At 39.8% G+C, this 19,696-nt stretch overlaps 1 protein-coding gene across 2 annotated transcripts; it reads left to right on the top strand.

The window, feature by feature from the left end:
- The first annotated feature begins 3,311 nt into the window (after positions 1-3,311).
- On the top strand, positions 3,312-13,474 carry LOC121752100 (WD repeat-containing protein 11-like). 2 transcript variants are annotated; one of them, XM_042146987.1, is made up of 21 exons: positions 3,312-3,451; positions 3,550-4,534; positions 5,139-5,598; positions 5,900-5,987; positions 6,129-6,310; positions 6,495-6,631; positions 6,760-6,826; positions 7,055-7,211; positions 7,340-7,451; positions 7,927-8,002; positions 8,101-8,283; positions 8,805-8,965; positions 10,107-10,218; positions 10,455-10,656; positions 10,741-11,018; positions 11,179-11,300; positions 12,089-12,233; positions 12,305-12,397; positions 12,523-12,596; positions 12,717-12,770; positions 12,845-13,474. In XM_042146987.1, the coding sequence occupies exons 2-21, from the start codon at positions 3,567-3,569 to the stop codon at positions 13,134-13,136; spliced, it is 3,963 nt and encodes a 1,320-aa protein (XP_042002921.1). In that variant the 5' UTR covers positions 3,312-3,451; positions 3,550-3,566; the 3' UTR covers positions 13,137-13,474. The 2 variants fall into 2 exon arrangements, with proteins under 2 accessions (XP_042002921.1, XP_042002920.1); XM_042146986.1 differs by having other exon boundaries at positions 3,319-4,534.
- Positions 13,475-19,696: the final 6,222 nt, after the last annotated feature.

Raw genomic sequence — 19,696 nt, 5'->3', positions numbered from 1 at the left:
AAAAGGAAATTCCCTCCTCAAGTGAAGAAAATTTTTGACCTTCATAGGGCCTCAACTCAGCGTTGCAAATTAGAATAACATATCCTACAACATAATAGGAAAATATGTCAACAATCTAAAACAGATAATGTCAACTAGCACATCTTAACTGACCCACACCAGAATCCAGAATCAAAATCTCAAAATAAACAGCACCAACATATCAGACATCCTATCATGGACTCTCAACCCTACCCATAACCCCTTACTCCACCAACAAACACCACAGCAGGGGTTCTTCAGCCAGGGGAGAGTGCATTTTGCATACAACTATTTTGTATGTCAACAAAATGTTAGTATAGCTACATAGAATATTTAACAGGTAACATACATCATGTCAACATATTTGCATTTATGTCAACAGAACATCAATTCAAACCAGAACATAATGTCAACTAGCATATCTTAACTGACCCACACCAGAATCAAAATTTCAAAATACGCAGCACCAACACACCAACACCAACATCTTAGACATCCTATCATGGACTGTCAACCCTACCCATAACACCTTCCTCCACCAACAAACACCACAGCAGGGGCTCTTCAGCCAGGGGAGAGTGCATTTTGCATACAACTATTTTGTATGTCAACAAAATGTCAACAAAGAGTATAACTATATAGAATATTTAACATGTAACATACATCATGTCAACAGATTTGCATTTATGTCAACAGAACATCAATTCAAATATCAACAACTGTGCATTTATGTCAACGTAGTATAATTCACCAACAAAGTACAAAAAAGTCATGTTAATGAAAACCAATCCAAATTACCTTCACCATTCGTCAACGTCGACTCAGAATAAGATGAAGAATCCATCAGATAACACCTTAGGTATTGATTACGAATTGAACTCGAAGCTAAAGATGAAAAGGCAAAAAAAACTGATTAGGAACAAATTCGACTGGGAATCAACAAATAAAGCATAAAAACAGAATCAAAGTCGATAAAATCAACCTAAAAACTTCAGATTCAACCAAACTCCGCCGAATTAGTCATTTTTTCAAAAATTGATATGCTGAGGAATCGTCGAATCCGAGATCGTTGAAATCACCTGTGTTCTAATTTTCGAATCAATTGAATCAGAAAGCGTTGGAATCGCTCCGCGCTCACCACGAATCGCTCCATCTCGTCCCTGACATACACCGGCAGGTGCCCCTCCAGAACGCCGCCGGAGGAGGAGCGCTTCCGCAGCGACTCCGATCTGAGCAGCCACTACTGCGACGAGTCGCCTACTTTGGATAATCTTCTCATGAGCTTCCTCGGTAGACGGTGGCGGAAACGCCTTCCATTGGCTAATTGGTTGAAGATTTGGTACATGCGTTGCTTTAATGGAGGAAAATTGGGAATGGAATTGGAGTGCTGGAAACCACACGTGTTTCATTTGTTTCTAACTTAAATTACCATTATACCCTTTCAGAATAAATTAATTTAAAAATATTTTTTGTGTGGAAAAATCGGGACCACTCATTTAATAAAAATGCGTGGCTGAGATTGCATCTCATTTCTCAATTAGCTTAAAAAATCTCAATTGATCATGGACCTATATATATATATATATATATATATATATATATATATATAAAACATTTAATTGTGATATTTTTTCAATTATACATTTAGACTCAAATATAACTAAATAAGTACTAATTTAAAATTGGTATAGATAAAATAAAAATTAAACATATTTGAGAAATTTTAAAGTATATGTTATAGATAATATATTTCTTATATTTAATTTGAATGTTTTAATTAGTTTATCTATTATAAATATCATGTACATAGTATATGTATATTAAACATAAGATTGAAGATTTTTTTATATAGTTATATATTATAAAAAAAATATTAATGAAATGTCGAATTATGCAAACAATAATGTATCTAGGTCCAACCCATCGGGCCAGTCCATCGGATTTCGGATCTAGCTCACTCGAGTTGCGAGCTAATCAGGTTATAATTTTATCTGATTGAAATTTTCCAATCCTAACACTTTACATTTAATAGGTTATTCGGGTCAGTCTACGAATTGCAGACTGCATTGACATTCCTATATAAATCTGAATTGCGGACTGCATTGACATTCCTATATAAATCTATTTTTCATTTATCACATCAGTCTACCATAATTTCGTCATAATTAACCGGAATCGGAACCGGCCGGTTAATTGAGGAATCGAGAACCGGTTCTCGTTCAGCATCGATTCCTAATTTTTTTTAAAACATTGGTTCCAATTAGAACCAGGAACCGGATAACATTTTAATTTTATTTTTATATTTCAATATACTAATATCCCTAATCAAATATTATCATTCAAATTCCAAATACTATTTTAATACTTGTCTTTGTGTGCATATATGTGATGTGTGCGCGCGTGTATGTGGCTGTGTTATGTATATATGTTGTGTGCGTGCGTGTGTGTGTGTGTGTGTGTGTGTGTATGTGTATGTTGCTATGTGTGCGCGCGTATATATGTTGTGTGCGTGTGTGTGTTTATACATTGTTGTGTGTGTATGTTGCTTTTTTTAATTAAATGTGTTGTCTGTGTATATATGTGTAGCGTTTTTTTTTCCAATGTGTGTGTATTGTTGTCACTACCGAATAAATTCCTCCTTAATAGGAGGTTGTGTGTGTATTGCTTAATTTAATTCATTGAAATTTTAGGTATGGGATGGTAAATATTAAATTATTTAAATTTTTGTTTCAAATACATTCAGATTGAAATTTACAAATCGATTCCGGTTCCGAATCAGAATAAGTCGGTTCTTAACCGACATGTTCCGGTTCCGAGATTCACGATAATTCAAAATCCATTAACTTTTTTTCATTTTTTTAATAAAAATTAAGCAAATGTAAGTAGTTGTTGAAAATATAGGTAGTGGGCTATAGGACACCTCATTACACAAGTGAATGCTCCAAAGAAATTCGTGGGAGAAGTCATAAAAGCATATATGCTCTAAATTAATCAGTCTACTCCAATGTAGATAACATTTAATTGCTAGTACTAGCAATTAAATATGAAACACATTATGCAATAACACCATGTTATATGTACAACATGTATTAATTAACGAATATTATAGTACTAAACATTTTAAAATGCGATTTAGAAAATACTCCTATAAATTATCAGACTAGTGTTTTTTATTTTGTAAATATAGTCAAATTGGAAACTCCACCTCCTTTGAAAATTGTAATTCTATCAGATCTAATAAGTACAATTTTCACTGCTAAAGAGCATATAGAAATCGATCAGAAAATACAGATCTAACTACCCGATTTTGCCAAAATTGTTCAATTTTCTATTTATTTTTTCATTTGAATTGTGGAAGGAAGGAAGGAGACGACATTGAATTTTTCGGACATCAACTCTGTCTCTGTTTTTCCAACGTGCCTTGCATGCTGTAAACTCCAGATCTCATCCAACTGATCCACTCTCCATTCTCTTCTTCTTCTTCTTTTTCCTTTTGATTATTGATACACAACCCTCTGATCCTGGCAGATAGCAAAGCCTCCTAGATGCCCAGCGAGCCCTCCTCCGCCTCATGGGAATGCATTCTGCCGGGGCCTCCCTCCAAGCACAATGGCGGATCCGCCGACCTCTCCGCCGCCGGCCTCCTCGCCTACGCCGCCGGTAGCTCCGTCGCCATCCTCGACACCCACTCGATGCAGCTCGTCTCCACCCTCCCCCTCCCCCCTCCATCCTCCTCCGCCGCCTCCGCCTTCATCACCGCTGTCAGGTGGTCCCCCTTCTCCCTCCCTCACCACCTCCTCGAGACCGAATCCTCCTCCCCGCACCTCCAGCTCGCCGTCGGCGACCGCCACGGCCGCATTTGCCTGCTCGATTTCCGCTCCAAATCCCCCGCCTTCTTCTTCGACACCTCCAACCCTAATTCCCCCAAATTGGGCGTCCAGGATCTCTGCTGGATCCAGACCCGATTGGACTCCTGGTGCCTCGCCGCCATCTCCGGCCCCTCTCTCCTCTCGATTTACAACGCAACCACCGGCCGCTGCTTCTTCAAGTACGACGCCTCGCCCGAGTACTTCTCCTGCATACGCCGCGACCCCTTCGATTCCTGCCATTCCTGTGCCCTGGGGCTCAGGGGCTTCCTGCTCTCGGTGAAATTGCTGGGGGACGAATCGGAGAACGATGTCATGCTGAAAGAGCTTAAGGTTCGCACAGACGCCACGGAATTGCATAGGCTGGAGAGGGATTCTGCTATTGAGAGCAGCAATGGGGCGCCGGTATCGTCGCTTTTCCCCAATTATGTGGCCAAGTTTGCATTCTCACCACACTGGAAGCATGTTATACTAGTTGGCTTCCCGAGAGAGCTGGTGTCGTTTGACTTGCAGTACGAATCAGTTTTGTTTGCAGCAGGGTTGCCTAGGGGATGTGGCAAGTTTCTGGAGGTGCTGCCAGATGTGAACATGGAGGTTTTCTACTGTGCTCATTTGGATGGGAAGCTCACTACTTGGCGGCGTAAAGAGTGAGTGTTGTATGTCAACATGACTTGCTTTGTTCTGTTGCTTGTGTTTGTGATTCCATATGAACCTCTTCTATTGGTTTAACAATGCACATTGAATAGTTTCTGGTGTGTTTGATCAAATACCTATGCATGATATGTGTTCAAGAATAGTTATAGGCGACGATTCATAACCGCGTCATTGATTCAGCCTGGGGTGGGGTGGGGGGGGGGTTTACATTATACTCTAAGAAGTTTAGTGTGGTTCCCAGGATTTAATTTCAGTTGGGAAAACTTAGAAATTGAAAGTGCAATGTCCTATTTTTTAACTTAAGATAGGAAATTGTTGTTAGTGATACCATGCTGGACTCATTTCATGAATTAGCATTGTACTTTGTGATAATTTGTCACTTTAATGTACCTTTGTCAATCTTCTATTGAAAATGCATTTTTTTGCTTGTCCTATATATTTCTCATAGCCTTATTTTTGGTCAGTATTATGTCAGAGAGACAAGGAGGCATATGAGTTTGAACCTGATCTATATTACCATAAAATTTCATAGTTTTTATGCCTTTTGATTGTTAGGTGGAGTTATGATGACACATATTTGTTTGCTTCTTACCTCAGGTCTGAGCAGGTTCATATTGTGTGTTCGATGGAAGAATTAGTGCCCTCAATTGGCACTACTGTTCCTTCTCCCTTAGTTCTTGCAGTTGCAATCTCACAATCAGATTACACACTCCAAGACATTATCAGACGTTGTCCTGACACAGATCCCGTTGATTTTGAATTGGATGATCCTCTGGCTTTAATCGATGAATCTCATATAATTTCTAAAACCCATTTACTATCCGTTTCGGATGATGGAAAAGTGTGGAAATGGCTCCTAACTGCTGAAAGATCTAAGGATGTTCACAGGGATTCTGAATGTGTGAAAAAAGTCGATGAAACCCGTGAAGTTCCAATTTCAGAAGTTTCTTCATCTGGTCAAAGTACCGGGGATATTGTGACACATCCAGATAGCATAAATTGCAGAGAGAACAGTAAAACTGCTTGCGCTGTTGTTTCTGATGAAGTTTTATTTAAGGTTAGCAGTTCAGCATGATTTATCTTTTCCATAGCTCGAATTTTCTTTTACCTTTTTGGATATGTACATACTAGGTGTTAATTTTCACTGTTGATGCATCTGATCACCAGTCACCACGAAGTCTTTTTGAGATTCTATTTTTTCCCAAAAGGAGAAAAATTCTGATATATCTGCTTTGAACTTGAACTCAGATTTAACAGTATTCTTCCTGTAATATCTTGTACAAGCTGCAAATAGCCTGCTACTGACATATCTATGGTTTCATTTCAATCAACAATTTTATATTTTGCCCATGATACAGACCAATCTAGTTGGACAGCTTCATCTTCTGTCATCAGCTATTTCTATGCTAGCTGTTCCATCCCCCTCACTGACAGCTACTTTGGCACGTGAGTAATCTTCTGTTTTCTTGTAATCATAAAGGAACTTTGTTACACTGTTGAAAGATTATCATATCTTCAAATATACTGTTTCCTTCACCCTTAAGCAGCATTTTGTGAATTTCCTAATTGTTGATGTCATACATGAAGGTGGTGGAAACTCACCTGCTGTAGCTGTTCCTCTAGTTGCATTAGGAACGCAAAGTGGTACCATTGATGTAATTGACATTTCAGCCAATGCTGTTGCTGCAAGTTTTTCTGTTCATAGCAGTGTGGTCAGGGGTTTACGTTGGCTTGGAAATTCAAGATTGGTGTCGTTTTCTTACACACAGGTTAATATTTTGAAGCATCATAACTTTCATAGGAGAAGCAGTTAGAACTTTGTCACATAGGCTTCACTTTCTTTCCTTTGATTAGTGAGTCAGTAACTACATTAAAGATCTATCTTGGTCTTATGTGCCATCTTGATTTGTGAAATTCAGATCCTTAATTCCTTATATAATACCTATTACTCAGGGAAGTGAGAAAATAGGAGGCTATGTTAACAAGCTTGTTGTAACCTGCCTAAGAAGTGGCCTTAACCGAACGTTTCGAGGAATGCAAAAGCCAGAGCGGGCACCGATAAGAGCATTAAGGACTTCATCTTCGGGAAGGTTCACTAATTTTTTATTATATTTTTGTTGTTTATCAGTGAATTTAGTTGTTCTGTTTCATACAAATTATGGCACTGTTTGCAAACTTTTATGAGATCGGTCCTTAGTGTAGCTTCAATTTATTTCAGATATCTTTTGATCTTGTTCCGTGATGCACCCGTGGAGGTTTGGGCAATGACGAAGACTCCAATAATGGTAAGTTTTTGTAAATCTTGTTCCTTATTTGCAATTTTGGGTGGTGTGATGTTTGCCATTGTTCATTGTGTGGATAAATTTGAGATTCTCTCTATCGATCTTGTCCAATCTATTCACATTCCCGAGATTTTTAATTAATTGATATTGTTTTGAAATAAATAAGTTATAGTGCCACTCTTTATACCATATGAAGCTAATTCTTTCACCATTATTTTTGAAATCATGCAGTTGAGGTCTTTAGCTCTTCCATTTACTGTTCTTGAGTGGACTCTTCCAACAGTTCCAAGGCCAGCCCAAAATAAACCTTCAAGGACCTCTTCATTTTTATCTCGTGGTGGCAACCCAGCAGAGACTACTTCCCCTACTAAAGCATCAACTGATACTAGTGAGCACTTTTGTGGTCAAACTGTTTATTACTGATTTAAAGCTGGAGTTTGCTTCTAATTTTACTCTCTAAGTTTGTTATGTTTCCTTATTATTTATTATTTATACACAATAGTTATTGAACTGCAGAAGAAGGAGCTGATGGAACACACGAAGAATTTTCAGAAAGCTTCGCATTTGCTTTGGTGAATGGTGCACTTGGAGTATTTGAGGTGCAGGGACGAAGAATCAGAGACTTTAGGTATCTTTTTGGCTTTTCATTTATTCTGCTATTGCGTTTCCATCTTTCCTGCTTAAAACAAATAAAATGGACGTATCTTACTGTTCATCTAGTAGTCTTCCTAGATTTTAGATAGGAGGGAGGCATATACTCAGTTTTTCCGATGTTTAATATCTCAAAATTCTATAGAACTTCTGTTGCCATTTTTATCTTCTTCATGTTTCATGACCATTTTCTTATTATTTGAACAAAACATTAATATGCATTTATTATTGACACATTTTTACCACCTTGTTCTATGAATATTAACAGTCTTTTGTCATCAATCACTCTGGGTCACATTTCAGCTTCTAGTATTTTATTTGTCATTTCGACAAGTTAACACTTTATTGTACATTGTTAAAAACTTTGTCATGCATCAATTAACTTCCATATTTAATTAACATCATGATATTGCTCTAACTTATTGTCTAATTTTGATTTGGAATTCTATCAGACCCAAGTGGCCTACGTCTTCATTTGTTAGCTCTGACGGATTGATTACATCGATGGCTTATCGCTTGCCTCATGTAGTACGTACCATAGTTGGTGAACTGATCTTATACATGATTAAATTTCCTTGTTGACCTGCATGGGAAGATTTATAGAAAGCTCTGTATTAATATTTCAGGTGACGGGGGACAGGTCAGGCAACATACGTTGGTGGGATGTCACTACAGGACAGTCTTCCTCCTTCAATACTCACAGGGATGGTATCAGGAGAATTAAGTTCTCACCAGTTGTTCCTGGGGATCGTAGCCGTGGGCGCATCGCTGTCCTATTTTATGACAACACATTTTCTGTTTTTGATCTTGTAAGATTTCATCACTAGTTTGGATCGTTTGTGAGTGTTTGGTTTTTATCGCCTGCAATGCCTTTACATATACTCCTATTAAGATACTGGTACAATGTAGAGAAACTGATTTACTCCATCGGGTGTAAATAGGGAGGTTGTGATATCTGTTAATACCTGTTCTATTCTATTCTTTCTTCAATCAACCTTTCGAAAAGCTGCAGTAGTAAACCTCATCTTCCTGTGTAGGAAATTATCTCCATAGTGATATGATTGTGAAGGATTAATCGCTATTTTTTTGGTTTGCAAGAGCTACCCTGATATCTAGTTAGTAACTGTTAAATCCTCTAAAATACCATCTTGATGCACTATAAACATCCCCTTAAAGTTTATATTGTTTGTAAGTGCTTGTTTTTCCCTCCTTCCTCCCATTTTTTGAGGTAACTGGCTAATCCTCAAGGGTATTATCTTTATTTCTAACCTTTGGATTGATCTCATGCTTCCGAATGATTCTGCAATTCACTAGCATGTTTTATTTGCAGGATTCACCTGATCCATTGGCTAATTCTCTTTTACAACCACAATTTCCTGGAACACTAGTACTTGAACTTGATTGGCTGCCTCTGCGGACGGATAAGGATGATCCACTGGTACTCTGTATTGCTGGTGCTGATAGTAGTTTCCGCCTTATTGAACTTAATATGTATGTTCGCTAATTCTACTCTCTATAAATCTTCCTTCTACCCATTTCAACTACATGAATATGAGTGCATGCATGTTGAGTATAAGTTGCTAGAAGACAACATGATTATGATCCCCTCAGACGTTATTATGCCCACATCCGATAAGTACTTTTTATTTTCAGACGTTCAAATGGGTCTACTTACTGGATTTTCTGGAAGTCACTTTCTTAATTTGACACTATCAATCTAAACTACTACTCTTCAGGGGGAATCTACTTTAGGAGGTAGATTAGATCGGCGATATACATTATTGTGTATTTGAAGGAGTAGACAATCAAACAAGCTAAAATGGTTCAATCCGTCAAAGTCTGTGGTGGCCTAGCCTATTTTATTTGTATCTATCTAAACTATCATTAATCACCCCCTTAGAGAAATAAAAACTTAAATTTTATGCTCATCCCATCCTAAGCTCTGACCTTGATTGGAGTCTTTATTCTGGGAAGGATGCAGTGGTAATTTGAAATGATTTGAAAACTGTCACGTCTGCAAGTCAATATTCTACTTCTTTTAAGAGTTTTAATGTTTACATATTTTCATTGAAGGGATATATAATCCTTTCTTGGTCATTGATTTCATGTGCTTGTTCGTCATTCTCATTTCTCACGAAAAACCGAAATGCCACTAGATCCTTACCTCATATCTACTTACCTTATGTAAGCATCACCCTTAAGCTTTGCTCTCGTTTAGTCTAGTCCATGTTAACATCATTTGTTTTGTTTTATACATTTAGCTTGATCCTAATAACTCCAAAAATACTATTGACTGCATTAATTCTACACATTAATGAATAAAAGAAAAAAAAACAAGCTTTGGTTTTTATATAATTCGAAAAAATAATGACAATAATATTTTATTAGAATGAAACTTAATGTATAAAACCATACAAATAATGCTAAATGGACTAAATGATAGCAGTGCTCAAGGATGATGCTCACATAAGCTATGTAGCATAACATTTCACACACACACACACACACACGCACATATATATATATATATATTGTGAGTGTATATGTATATATTATGTACCACAAGTATTGTAAAAGACAAACTTAGATACAGCCTGGTATAGATGATGATGCCAGATTCATGTGCATGCAGAAGTGACCAGAAAACCGGGGTGATGAGTCCCAGAGCTCCTCAGCCAATCAAAGAGAGATTTCGGCCAGTGCCTTTGCCTTCTCCAGTATTGCTCCCCACACCACATGCCCTGGTATATTCTAAAACTTTATTTTCTGAAGACTACATAAAATTTAAAATTGATGTATGTATTTTTTGTGTCCTATGTAGTTCATTACAATAAACGATTGATCTCTGAGTATATTATAAGAATATTTATATGTAGGTATTTTCCCATTAAAAGTCAGAATGTAGCACATCATCCATTTTTTAAAAAATCTATTTCTGTTTTTGTGAAATGAGCTTAGTTTAGAGCTTTATCCTCCATAGGCATTGCGGATGATCTTACAACTGGGTGTGAAACCTTCATGGTTCGATACATTCAGCTCAGTCATGAGTGAGGAATATTCATATGTTACTGGGACTCCATCAGCTGGAGATCTTCGTGGTTATATGATTGATTCACCACGTGTTGGAGACTCTGCTGTTCCTGAGATGCTGCTTAAAGTATTAGAGCCTTACCATAGAGAAGGTTTGCTTTTGTCCCAATTTCAACTATTATTAGATGCTTCTCTTTAAAATTTAATGACTTTTTCTTCCTTCAATCATCCTTAAGCCTGCCTCCTTGATGATGAGAGAGTGAGGCTATATTCCAAAATTGTTAAAAGAGGCTCCACGATGAGGTTGGCATTTGCAGCTGCCGTCTTTGGTGAATCCATGGAAGCACTTTTCTGGTTACAGTTACCACATGCTCTTAAGCACCTGATGAATAAATTAGCTAACAAATCGCCTCAACAAGGCCCACATACAGCTCAAACTCGTGACATCGACGCATCTGTGTTGAGCAGGATATCCTCAAAAAGGAAGTCAGTGCCCGAAGCTAAGAATATTTTGGTTAGTAAATTTAGGTCATAAATGCATTTCATATTTATTGACTCTATTTTATTGAAATTGAATGAGAAGTATTTTGGGTTGTAAGGTGTGAGAATGATGTTCCCATCTATGGATGGTCTTTTGTAGTTGAGAATTTTAATCACGACATTTTGTCTCACAGATTAATGGTCAACTCAAATTGATGGCTTTTGACCAACAAGAATTGTGGGAACGTGCTAATGAACGTCTCACTTGGCATGAAAGACTAGAGGGAGAAGAGGCCATTCAGAACCGTGTACATGAGTAAGTCTCTCCTTTATATAGAACAGTTGATGTACAAAATATGCAAAATGAACAAGATATCAGTGGGATTGTGGCATTTCTGGGACGATGTTCGTGAATGCATGTAGATAGTCGTATGTTGACTGGATACAAAGTTTCATCTTCAATCCTGGAGCTTTTTATGTGATAATTCTGGACTATTAGTAGCTGTATCTAAGCTTATGTATTTGTAAATAGTCTGGTTCAATGTGTAGAAATAGGTCGTTATTTTTAACTTAAAGTCTCATATCCCGAATCTTGCATGGTTTTGCTGCGTACTCCAATAGGATTAATTTGGAGAGATTCATGTTGGATGAAAAGTGTAAACTCCCAGCAAGCAGCTAAAATCTTATGAAGCTGTTGTGACAGGCCATATATATGTATATTCAGGGCGGCTAAATAAAACAACTTTTATAATATAAACTACCCTTAACAGCCCTTAGATCATGAAGATATACGGTTGATTCATCACCTTGATGCATGAAATCATGGCCATGGAGTATGTATGAATTCACTGCTATATTATATGAACTCAAAAATTAAAAAATATTGCCACCTTTTGGATTTGAACCAAGGACCATGAACTCATTCAACAAGTTGATGAAAATAGTTCCTGGTTTATAGTCTACGAGTGGTTTGTAAAATAGTGCTCCCTATATATGTATGTATATAACCTTGAACCTTTGTGGATATTGTAACATAAATTTTGTAAAACTTCTGATGCGAACAAAATATGCTCTTGCCTTACTATTCTAAATCTTGATGGCCAGACTTGTGTCAGTTGGAAACTTGGAAGCTGCTGTTAGTGTGTTGCTCTCAACTTCTCCAGAGAGCTCTTACTTCTGTGTGAATGCCCTGCGAGCTGTTGCTCTTTCCTCTGCTGTCTCCACATCTCTACTTGAGCTGGCTGTCAAGGTAACTGTTTTTCCAAATGATCAATTAAACCTAGCATAATACTATTATCTAATCTACTAAGTTGTGTGTAGGTAGTTGCAGCCAATATGGTCAGAAATGATAGGTCAATGTCTGGCACACATTTGCTTTGTGCAGTTGGAAGGTATCAGGAAGCTTGTTCCCAGGTAGACTTTATCATGAATGTATCCCATGATGCAAATCTATATGTGAAACTTCATCCGTTTAAATACAAGAAAGGGCAATTATTTTAGCAATGATTGCTTATTTGTAGCTTCATCTCATTTTGCAGCTGCAGGATGCTGGATACTGGACTGACGCAGCAACACTAGCTGCAACTCATTTAAAAGGATCTGATTATGCAAGGTTTTGTTCTTTCCTAAATTTAAACAATTTCTAGCTGTTTTTTTATTTTGAGTGATGATCCCGGTTTCCTGAGTGTTAAAAAACTATTTAGGACCCTAATCTTACTTGAATGACCCTCAGGGTGTTGCAACGATGGGCTGACCAAGTTCTTCACGTGGAGCATAATATCTGGAGGTAGCTATTAGTCTTTGAAATACCCTATGGGAGTAGTTGTTTTGGTATTCAATCCTAACAACATGTCTGTGCAGGGCGTTGATCCTGTATGTAGCAGCAGGCGCTCTGCAAGAGGCACTGGCAGCACTACGCGAGGCACAGCTGCCAGACACTGCAGCCATGTTCATACTTGTTTGCCGTGAAATCCACACTGAGTTCCTCTCCCAGTTGGATTCTGAGGAAGATGAAACTTCCAAGGAGAAGGTGGCGAATTTGCCTGGTCTAGACCCCTCAAACGAAGAAGTGATTGCAGTTGGTGAATATTTCGGACAATATCAAAGGAAACTAGTACATCTATGCATGGATTCTCAGCCTTACGCGGACTAGGTATTGCCCACAGCTGATAAGGTATCCAAACTAGTTTTAATACCGATATTTGCCAGCCTGCTTATCGCTATCGATATCACCACCATGTAACAGATATTTTTCATCTAAACCGATGAAAGTCTTTTATAGTTTTAGCGACGTTTAAGAGGCGTTGCTTGTAGTTGTAATGTGTTTTACCCCCCCCCCCCCACAACAAATATAAATGGGAATAGGAGTGTGTGTGTGTGTGTGTGTGTGTTATACAGTATGTACATGCATATGAGGTTGGGGAATCAAGTTTTGTAAGAGCAATAACATATAATTTGATATTGTATAATACACCATTTTTTTGTTTCTTCCTTCTCTATTGTGAATGTGGATCGAATAGTTGTGAGACACCAGTTGCACGATTGAATAAACTGCAACAAGAAAAGTAAAAACACAACAATTACGTGGTTCGGCTATAGGCCTACGTCCACAGGCAGAAAACTAGTGTATGTGTTTATTGATCACTCAAAAGGATTTACAAGAACACTCAATTCTCTCGGAGATTTACAAGTAAAGAACTCTCTTAACTCGCTCGAAGTCGACTTGCTTCGAGAGTACAAATGCACAGTTGGAAAAACTTATCCTCTCTACTCTATCTCTCTTGAATTCTGTTGTTGTTGAATGAGTGGAAGCATCGTCGCTACTAAAAGGAATTAGGCTCGATCAATTCAGCTCAACCGCCTTCCAAATTCTGTTGTAATCGCTAATTCAACGGTCACTCTCGTTTTTAGCACAACGGCTAGTTTCTGGAAACTGCTTTCTCATTTCCTTGGTCAAGCTGTATCTATACTCCTTGATCAAGTCGCATCTCCCTTTTTTTTCTTGATCAGCTTGCCTCCTTGATCAAGTTGTAGCTTCACTGCTATGTCTCCTTGATCAGCTCAATAAACTAACAAATCCTCCACCTTGAGCGATCCAAGGATCCCATACATCTAGCTCCACCTTTCTCCTTTCACTTACAAATTCCGAACCACCCCAACCAAATCTAAGTAATGTCGAAACTTAGACTTTGGCAAGGCCTTTGTAAGTACATCAGCTGCATTGTGTTCGGTGCTTACCTTCTCAACTCTGACTGAACCTTTCTCAACCTCATCTCGAATGAAGTGTAACCTCACGTCGATGTGTTTGCTCCGCTCATGAAAAGTTTGATGCTTTGCGAGGCAAATTGCGCTATTACTGTTGCACTTGATAGCAACATTTTCTTGCTTTACTCCAAAATCAGCAACCATTCCTTTGAGCCAGAAACTCTCCTTCACGGCCTCAGTCAACGCTATATACTCGGCCTCCGTTGTTGACAAAGCCACTACAGACTGAAGATTGGACTTCCAGCTCACCGCAGATCCAAATAAGGTAAAAATATATCCAGACTGCGAGCGCCTATTGTCAAGGTTAGCTGCATAATCTGAGTCGCAAAACCCCATAAGAGCATCTCCATTATCTTCATTTTCTACTTTGAACATAATTCCCAGATCAGAGGTTCCCTTGAGATATTTGAGAATTCCCTTCAATGCTAACCAATGCTCTTTCCCTGGACATGACATGTATCTACTGACTACACTCACTGCATGAGAAATGTCAGGCCCCGTGCATATCATCATGTACATTACACTGCCCACTATGTTGGAGTAATGTATTCGACTCATCTCTCTCTCCTCTTGCTGGTTTCTGGTACACTGTTCCTTAGATAATTTTATTTGCTGAGATATTGGAACTGTTGCTGTTTTGCTCCCTTCAATCTGATACTTCTGTATGACCTTTTTGATGTAGTCTTCTTGAGACAACCCCAAAATTCCCTTGTCCCTGTCTCTGAATATGTCTATACCCAGTATCTTCATCGCACTTCCCAGATCTTTTACTTCAAAGCCTTCTTTCAGCAATCGTTTCACTCTATCCAGCTCCTGCCTATCTGGTCCAGCAAGTAATATGTCATCCACATACAACAGTAGATACACCGCTGGCCCCTCAGAATCAGATTTAAAGTAAACACAGCTATCATACTTGGAATTTACAAATCCCATTTTCTGCATGTGCTCATCAAATTTGATGTGCCATTGTCTGCTTGCTTGTTTTAAACCGTAAAGCCTCTTTTTCAACAGACACACTTTATCCTCACTGCCATGTATCACAAATCCCTCTGGCTGATCCATATATATAGTCTCTTCAAGATCTCCATGAAGAAAAGCTGTCTTCACATCAAGTTGATCTAGAAGCCAGTTTCTTTGTGTAACTATGGCCAGTAGAATTCGAATTGAGGCATGCTTCACCACTGAAGAAAACACCTCATTGTAGTCTATTCCCTCCTCCTGTGTGAAGCCTCTAGCCTCAAGTCTTGCTTTAAATCTGATTTTGTTCCCATGCTCCACCTTTTTCTTGTATATCCATTTACAGCTTACTGGCCTTTGTGTGGATGATCTATTCACAAGTATCCAAGTCTTATTCTTGAGTAAAGACTGTATTTTCTCTATCATAGCTTCCATCCACTGCCTGCTCTCCTTTGACCTCATAGCCTCCTTGAAGCTTGCAGGCTCTGCATATTCAATATTCTCTGCAATACAAAGTGCATAGAGTAAGTACTCTGCCTCACTGTATCTGGTTGATGGTTTAGGGACTCTTCTGATCCTGTCTCTAGCTAGGACATAATCGTTTAGGTCTTGCTGATCCTCCTCAGGATGCAGAGCATCAGTGCTTGGCTCCTCTTGTTCATCATGAGCCTCTGATTGCTGTTCAGCCTCAGCAACTCTGTCAGTTCCAGAAGCCTCCACCTGAGCTTACTCCTCAGGTTCTAAAATCTCCATCTCCATCATTCTTTCATGCTCTGGCTCCTTCCTCAGGTGAGATGACCTCCCACTGTCCTGAGCCTTTTCCAGAAATGGCATTCTATTTTCTTCAAGCTGCACATCTCTAGATACAAGAACCTTCTGATTCCCTAGTTCTATACACCATAGCCTATAGCCCTTCACTCCCTTCTGGTATCCAATCATCACACATCTCAAAGCTCTTGGCTCCAACTTGCTCTGCCTGATGTGAGCATAAGCCATGCAACCAAAAACTCTCATATTTGAGTAGTCCACATCCCTTCCATACCACTTTTGATCTGGAGTATCAAATGCTATTTTCGAAGATGGACTTTTTTTTTTGATGAATCAATGAATGGAATATAACGACATAAAGTAAAGTACAAGTACAAGCAGGACACGGGCATACCCGAGGGATACATGCCTAAAATCCGAAGCTATGTAGGCCGGTGGGGGGGGGAAGTAACCTCTAGGGCAAAGGCACCCTTAGGGTCGGTAAAGTAATCCATAAAACATACAAAGATAATACATGAGTAAGGTCGAACATAGAAGCTTCCCATCGGTAGAAGTCTTCACAGTGGGGTCCTCACGAAATGCTCCGTTAATTCCTTCCATCGGTGTGTGCTTGTACTCGTTGCAACCGTCCACGTTACCCCAATGGAGGTAGGGGTAGGGCCTCATTAAAACCTCATAGAGATAAAACCCAGTGGAAAAAATCTCTAAGAGGAAAAAGAGTACCCTCGTGGCCGAGAGCAACGCTAGACTCCCAAGTGCTCGGTCACTTGATCATGCGGATAAAGGGAGTATAAGACTGCATATGTTACCTTCTTCACTTCAAACACCAGGTGCTTAGGTTCAAAAGCTGATCCGTCGAATATGAAGGCATTCCTGCCTTGCCAAATCAGGCTGACCGTTGCAATGAGAGCTAGTCTTCTAGCCTTGCGCATAACTGCCGCACCGCTTCTTTCCTTGAGCATCCACTTGATGGCGCTCGGGATAGTAGTGATGTTCCTACTCAGTCCCAGCCAGGATTTGATCTCCTTCCAAACTGCCAAAATCTTGTGGCATTTGAAGAAATGGTGGTCCACGGACTCCGTATGCGCCATGCACAGGGGGCAGCCTTGGTCGATGTTCTTGTAGCCCAGCCTGTCCCTCGTTGGAAGTCATCCTCTGAGAGCTTGCCAAGTAGTGAAGGAGTAATTTGGCGGGACAAAGTCCTTCCACACGAAACGGTGCCATAGTCGTCTTTCACCTTTCGGCCTGAACCACTCGTACGCCTCGACCGCTCCCTTTCTCCCGTACCACTATCCCAGCATCTTCTCCACTTCTCTTCTCGGCCGGTCGGTCAGTAACTCGTCTAAGATTTCGAACAGCCTCTTGAAGAGTGGTGAGTCCCGCGATCTTGCCGTCCATTCCCAAAGAGTCCGATTCTTGAGAAACTCACTATGGATCCATTTGATCCACAATGAATCCTTCTTCACATGAATGTTCCACAAGTTCCGCGCAAGTAGAGCCTTGTTCCACGCCCCAAGGTCTCGAAAGCCGAGTCCCCCTTCATCCTTCGGTAGGCAGAGATCCTTCCAAGACACCGGGGGGTATTTCGTACCCCAAAGGAACTCACGACTGATAGAGATGATCCGGTCCCTCACGTTCACTGGCAAGGGGAAGACTTGTAGCCAGTAGCACTCGACTCCCTGCAAAACAGAGCGCACAAGTTCAGATTTACCGACATACGAAAGATTCTTACCTGTCCATTTTTGGTGAGGGATGCGATCTTGTCAATCAACGGCGAGTAGTGCATGATGTTGAGCTTGCTCGACGCGAGGGGCACTCCCAAGTACTTCACCGGCAAGGAACCCAAAGGGAAGCCAAAAACGTTCTTGATCTCCTCCAAGTCCCGTGTTGGCAGCTTGCCACCTAAAAAAAGGTTAGACTTGTCCTTGTTGATCTCCAATCCCGAGCATCCCGAGAATTCCTCCATAGCATCTGCCAAGATCTCCATAGACATGTAGTCGCCCCTACTAAAAAGCATAAGGTCATCTGCAAAGGCCAAGTGAGTAATCTTCTCTCCCGCACATTTTGCATGGAAATTAAAATTAGTGTTCATCGTTCTTGCCGAAGATGGACTTCTATTAATGAGGACTGCAACCATACTGACAGCCTCGCCCCAGAACCTCTTAGGCATTCCAGAGCTAAACAACATGCACCTAACCCGCTCTAGGATGGTTATATTCCTGCATTCAGCAACTCCATTTTGCTGGGGATTGCCTGGAGCAATCCTGTGCCTTCTCATCCCTTTCTCTCTGTAGAAAGAGTCAAACTCATTGCTAATGAACTCTAACCCATTGTCAGTTCTCAAGCACTTCAGTGAACAGCCCTTTTCCACTTCAAAATAAACACCCACAACTTCCTTGAAAAATCATCAATGATGGATAGAAAATATTTACCTCCACCCAATGTGATTGGTATAGCTGGCCCCCACAAATCACTGTGGGCATAGTCAAGTGGAGCTGCTGAACTATGGATGCCCCTTGCAAAGGGTAATTTCTTGCTTTTCCCGAGCACACATTGCTCACATAATCCCAGCTGCTCACTGGGATTTTCCAGCTTGATCAGGCCCTTTTTAGCTAACTCTTTGATTCCTGCCTCCCCTAGGTGCCCAAGTCTTAGATGCCAAGTCCTCAGATCCATTGTTTGCACTAGATTTACTGATCCAGAAATCACATTTGCCTTTAGATAGTACAAACTTCTTCTTCTTTCAGCCATCATGACAATTTCACCATCCTTGAAGATGCTCATGACTCCATCAGATAATATGCAAGCATATCCCGTAACATCCAAGACTCCAATGGAGATCAGGTTTCTCTTAATTTCTGGAATGAATCTCACACCAGTGAGTAACCTTATAGATCCATTATGAAGCCTGAGTCTGATGTTCCCTATTCCTCTGATTCTGCATATCTGATTATTTCCTAACAAGACTGATCCAGCTGCATCTTCGATTTTATCAAAACAGCTTCTGGATGGACACATATGGAAGCTGCAACCGGAGTCCATAATCCAAGGAAGCTCTTCCACTTCTTCAGATACACAGAGCCTTTGGGATTTCCAACTCTTCTGCAAGATCAGCAGTGTTCTTCCCAACTTCTTCCTCGGCCTGCTTCTTTTTTCAATACCAACAATTCTTCTTTAAGTGACCAGGTTTCTTGCAATAGTGACATGATCTTTTCTCCTTTGCATCAGTTGCTTTATTCTTCCAAGTCTTCTTTTGGAACTTCTTCTTTCCATTCTTCTTGAAATCAGCAACATTCAGGCTCTCAGACACTGTATCAACAGATTTAGAGTTGGATTTCTGGATGTCCTTGAGCTTCAAGGCAGAATAGACTTCATCATACTTGATCTTGGATTCTCTCCCAAGAAGCATATCATCCTTAAAGTGTTCATAACTCGGTGGCAAAGAGTTCAACAACATCAGAGCCTTATCTTCATCCTTGATCTCCTCATCAATGTTCTTAAGATCATCAGCACATTTTCCAAAATCTTCAAGCTGCTCCAACACACCTTTTCCATCAGCAATCTTGAATTTCAGCAGTTTCTGCTTCAGATGTAGCCGGTTGACCAGTGACATAGCCATGTACAATGACTCCAATTTGGACTAGACTCCAGCCCTTGTATCTTCCTTTGAGACTTCTCTCAGGACTCTATCAGTGAGATTGAAGATCAAGGTACTATATGCCT

This window comes from Salvia splendens, chromosome 10 (assembly GCF_004379255.2).
Source record: "Salvia splendens isolate huo1 chromosome 10, SspV2, whole genome shotgun sequence".
Lineage (NCBI taxonomy): Eukaryota > Viridiplantae > Streptophyta > Magnoliopsida > Lamiales > Lamiaceae > Salvia > Salvia splendens.
This window is presented reverse-complemented; position numbering and strand designations above follow the sequence as displayed.

Bases quoted from the DNA above. Each gene is read 5' to 3' on its own strand.
- LOC121752100 (XM_042146987.1), top strand. From the start codon at position 3,567: ATGCCCAGCGAGCCCTCCTCCGCCTCATGGGAATGCATTCTGCCGGGG. The intron at 6,311-6,494 runs GTTAATATTTTG...CCTATTACTCAG, and splicing joins TGTCGTTTTCTTACACACAG to GGAAGTGAGAAAATAGGAGG. The intron at 10,219-10,454 runs GTATATTCTAAA...TATCCTCCATAG, and splicing joins TCCCCACACCACATGCCCTG to GCATTGCGGATGATCTTACA.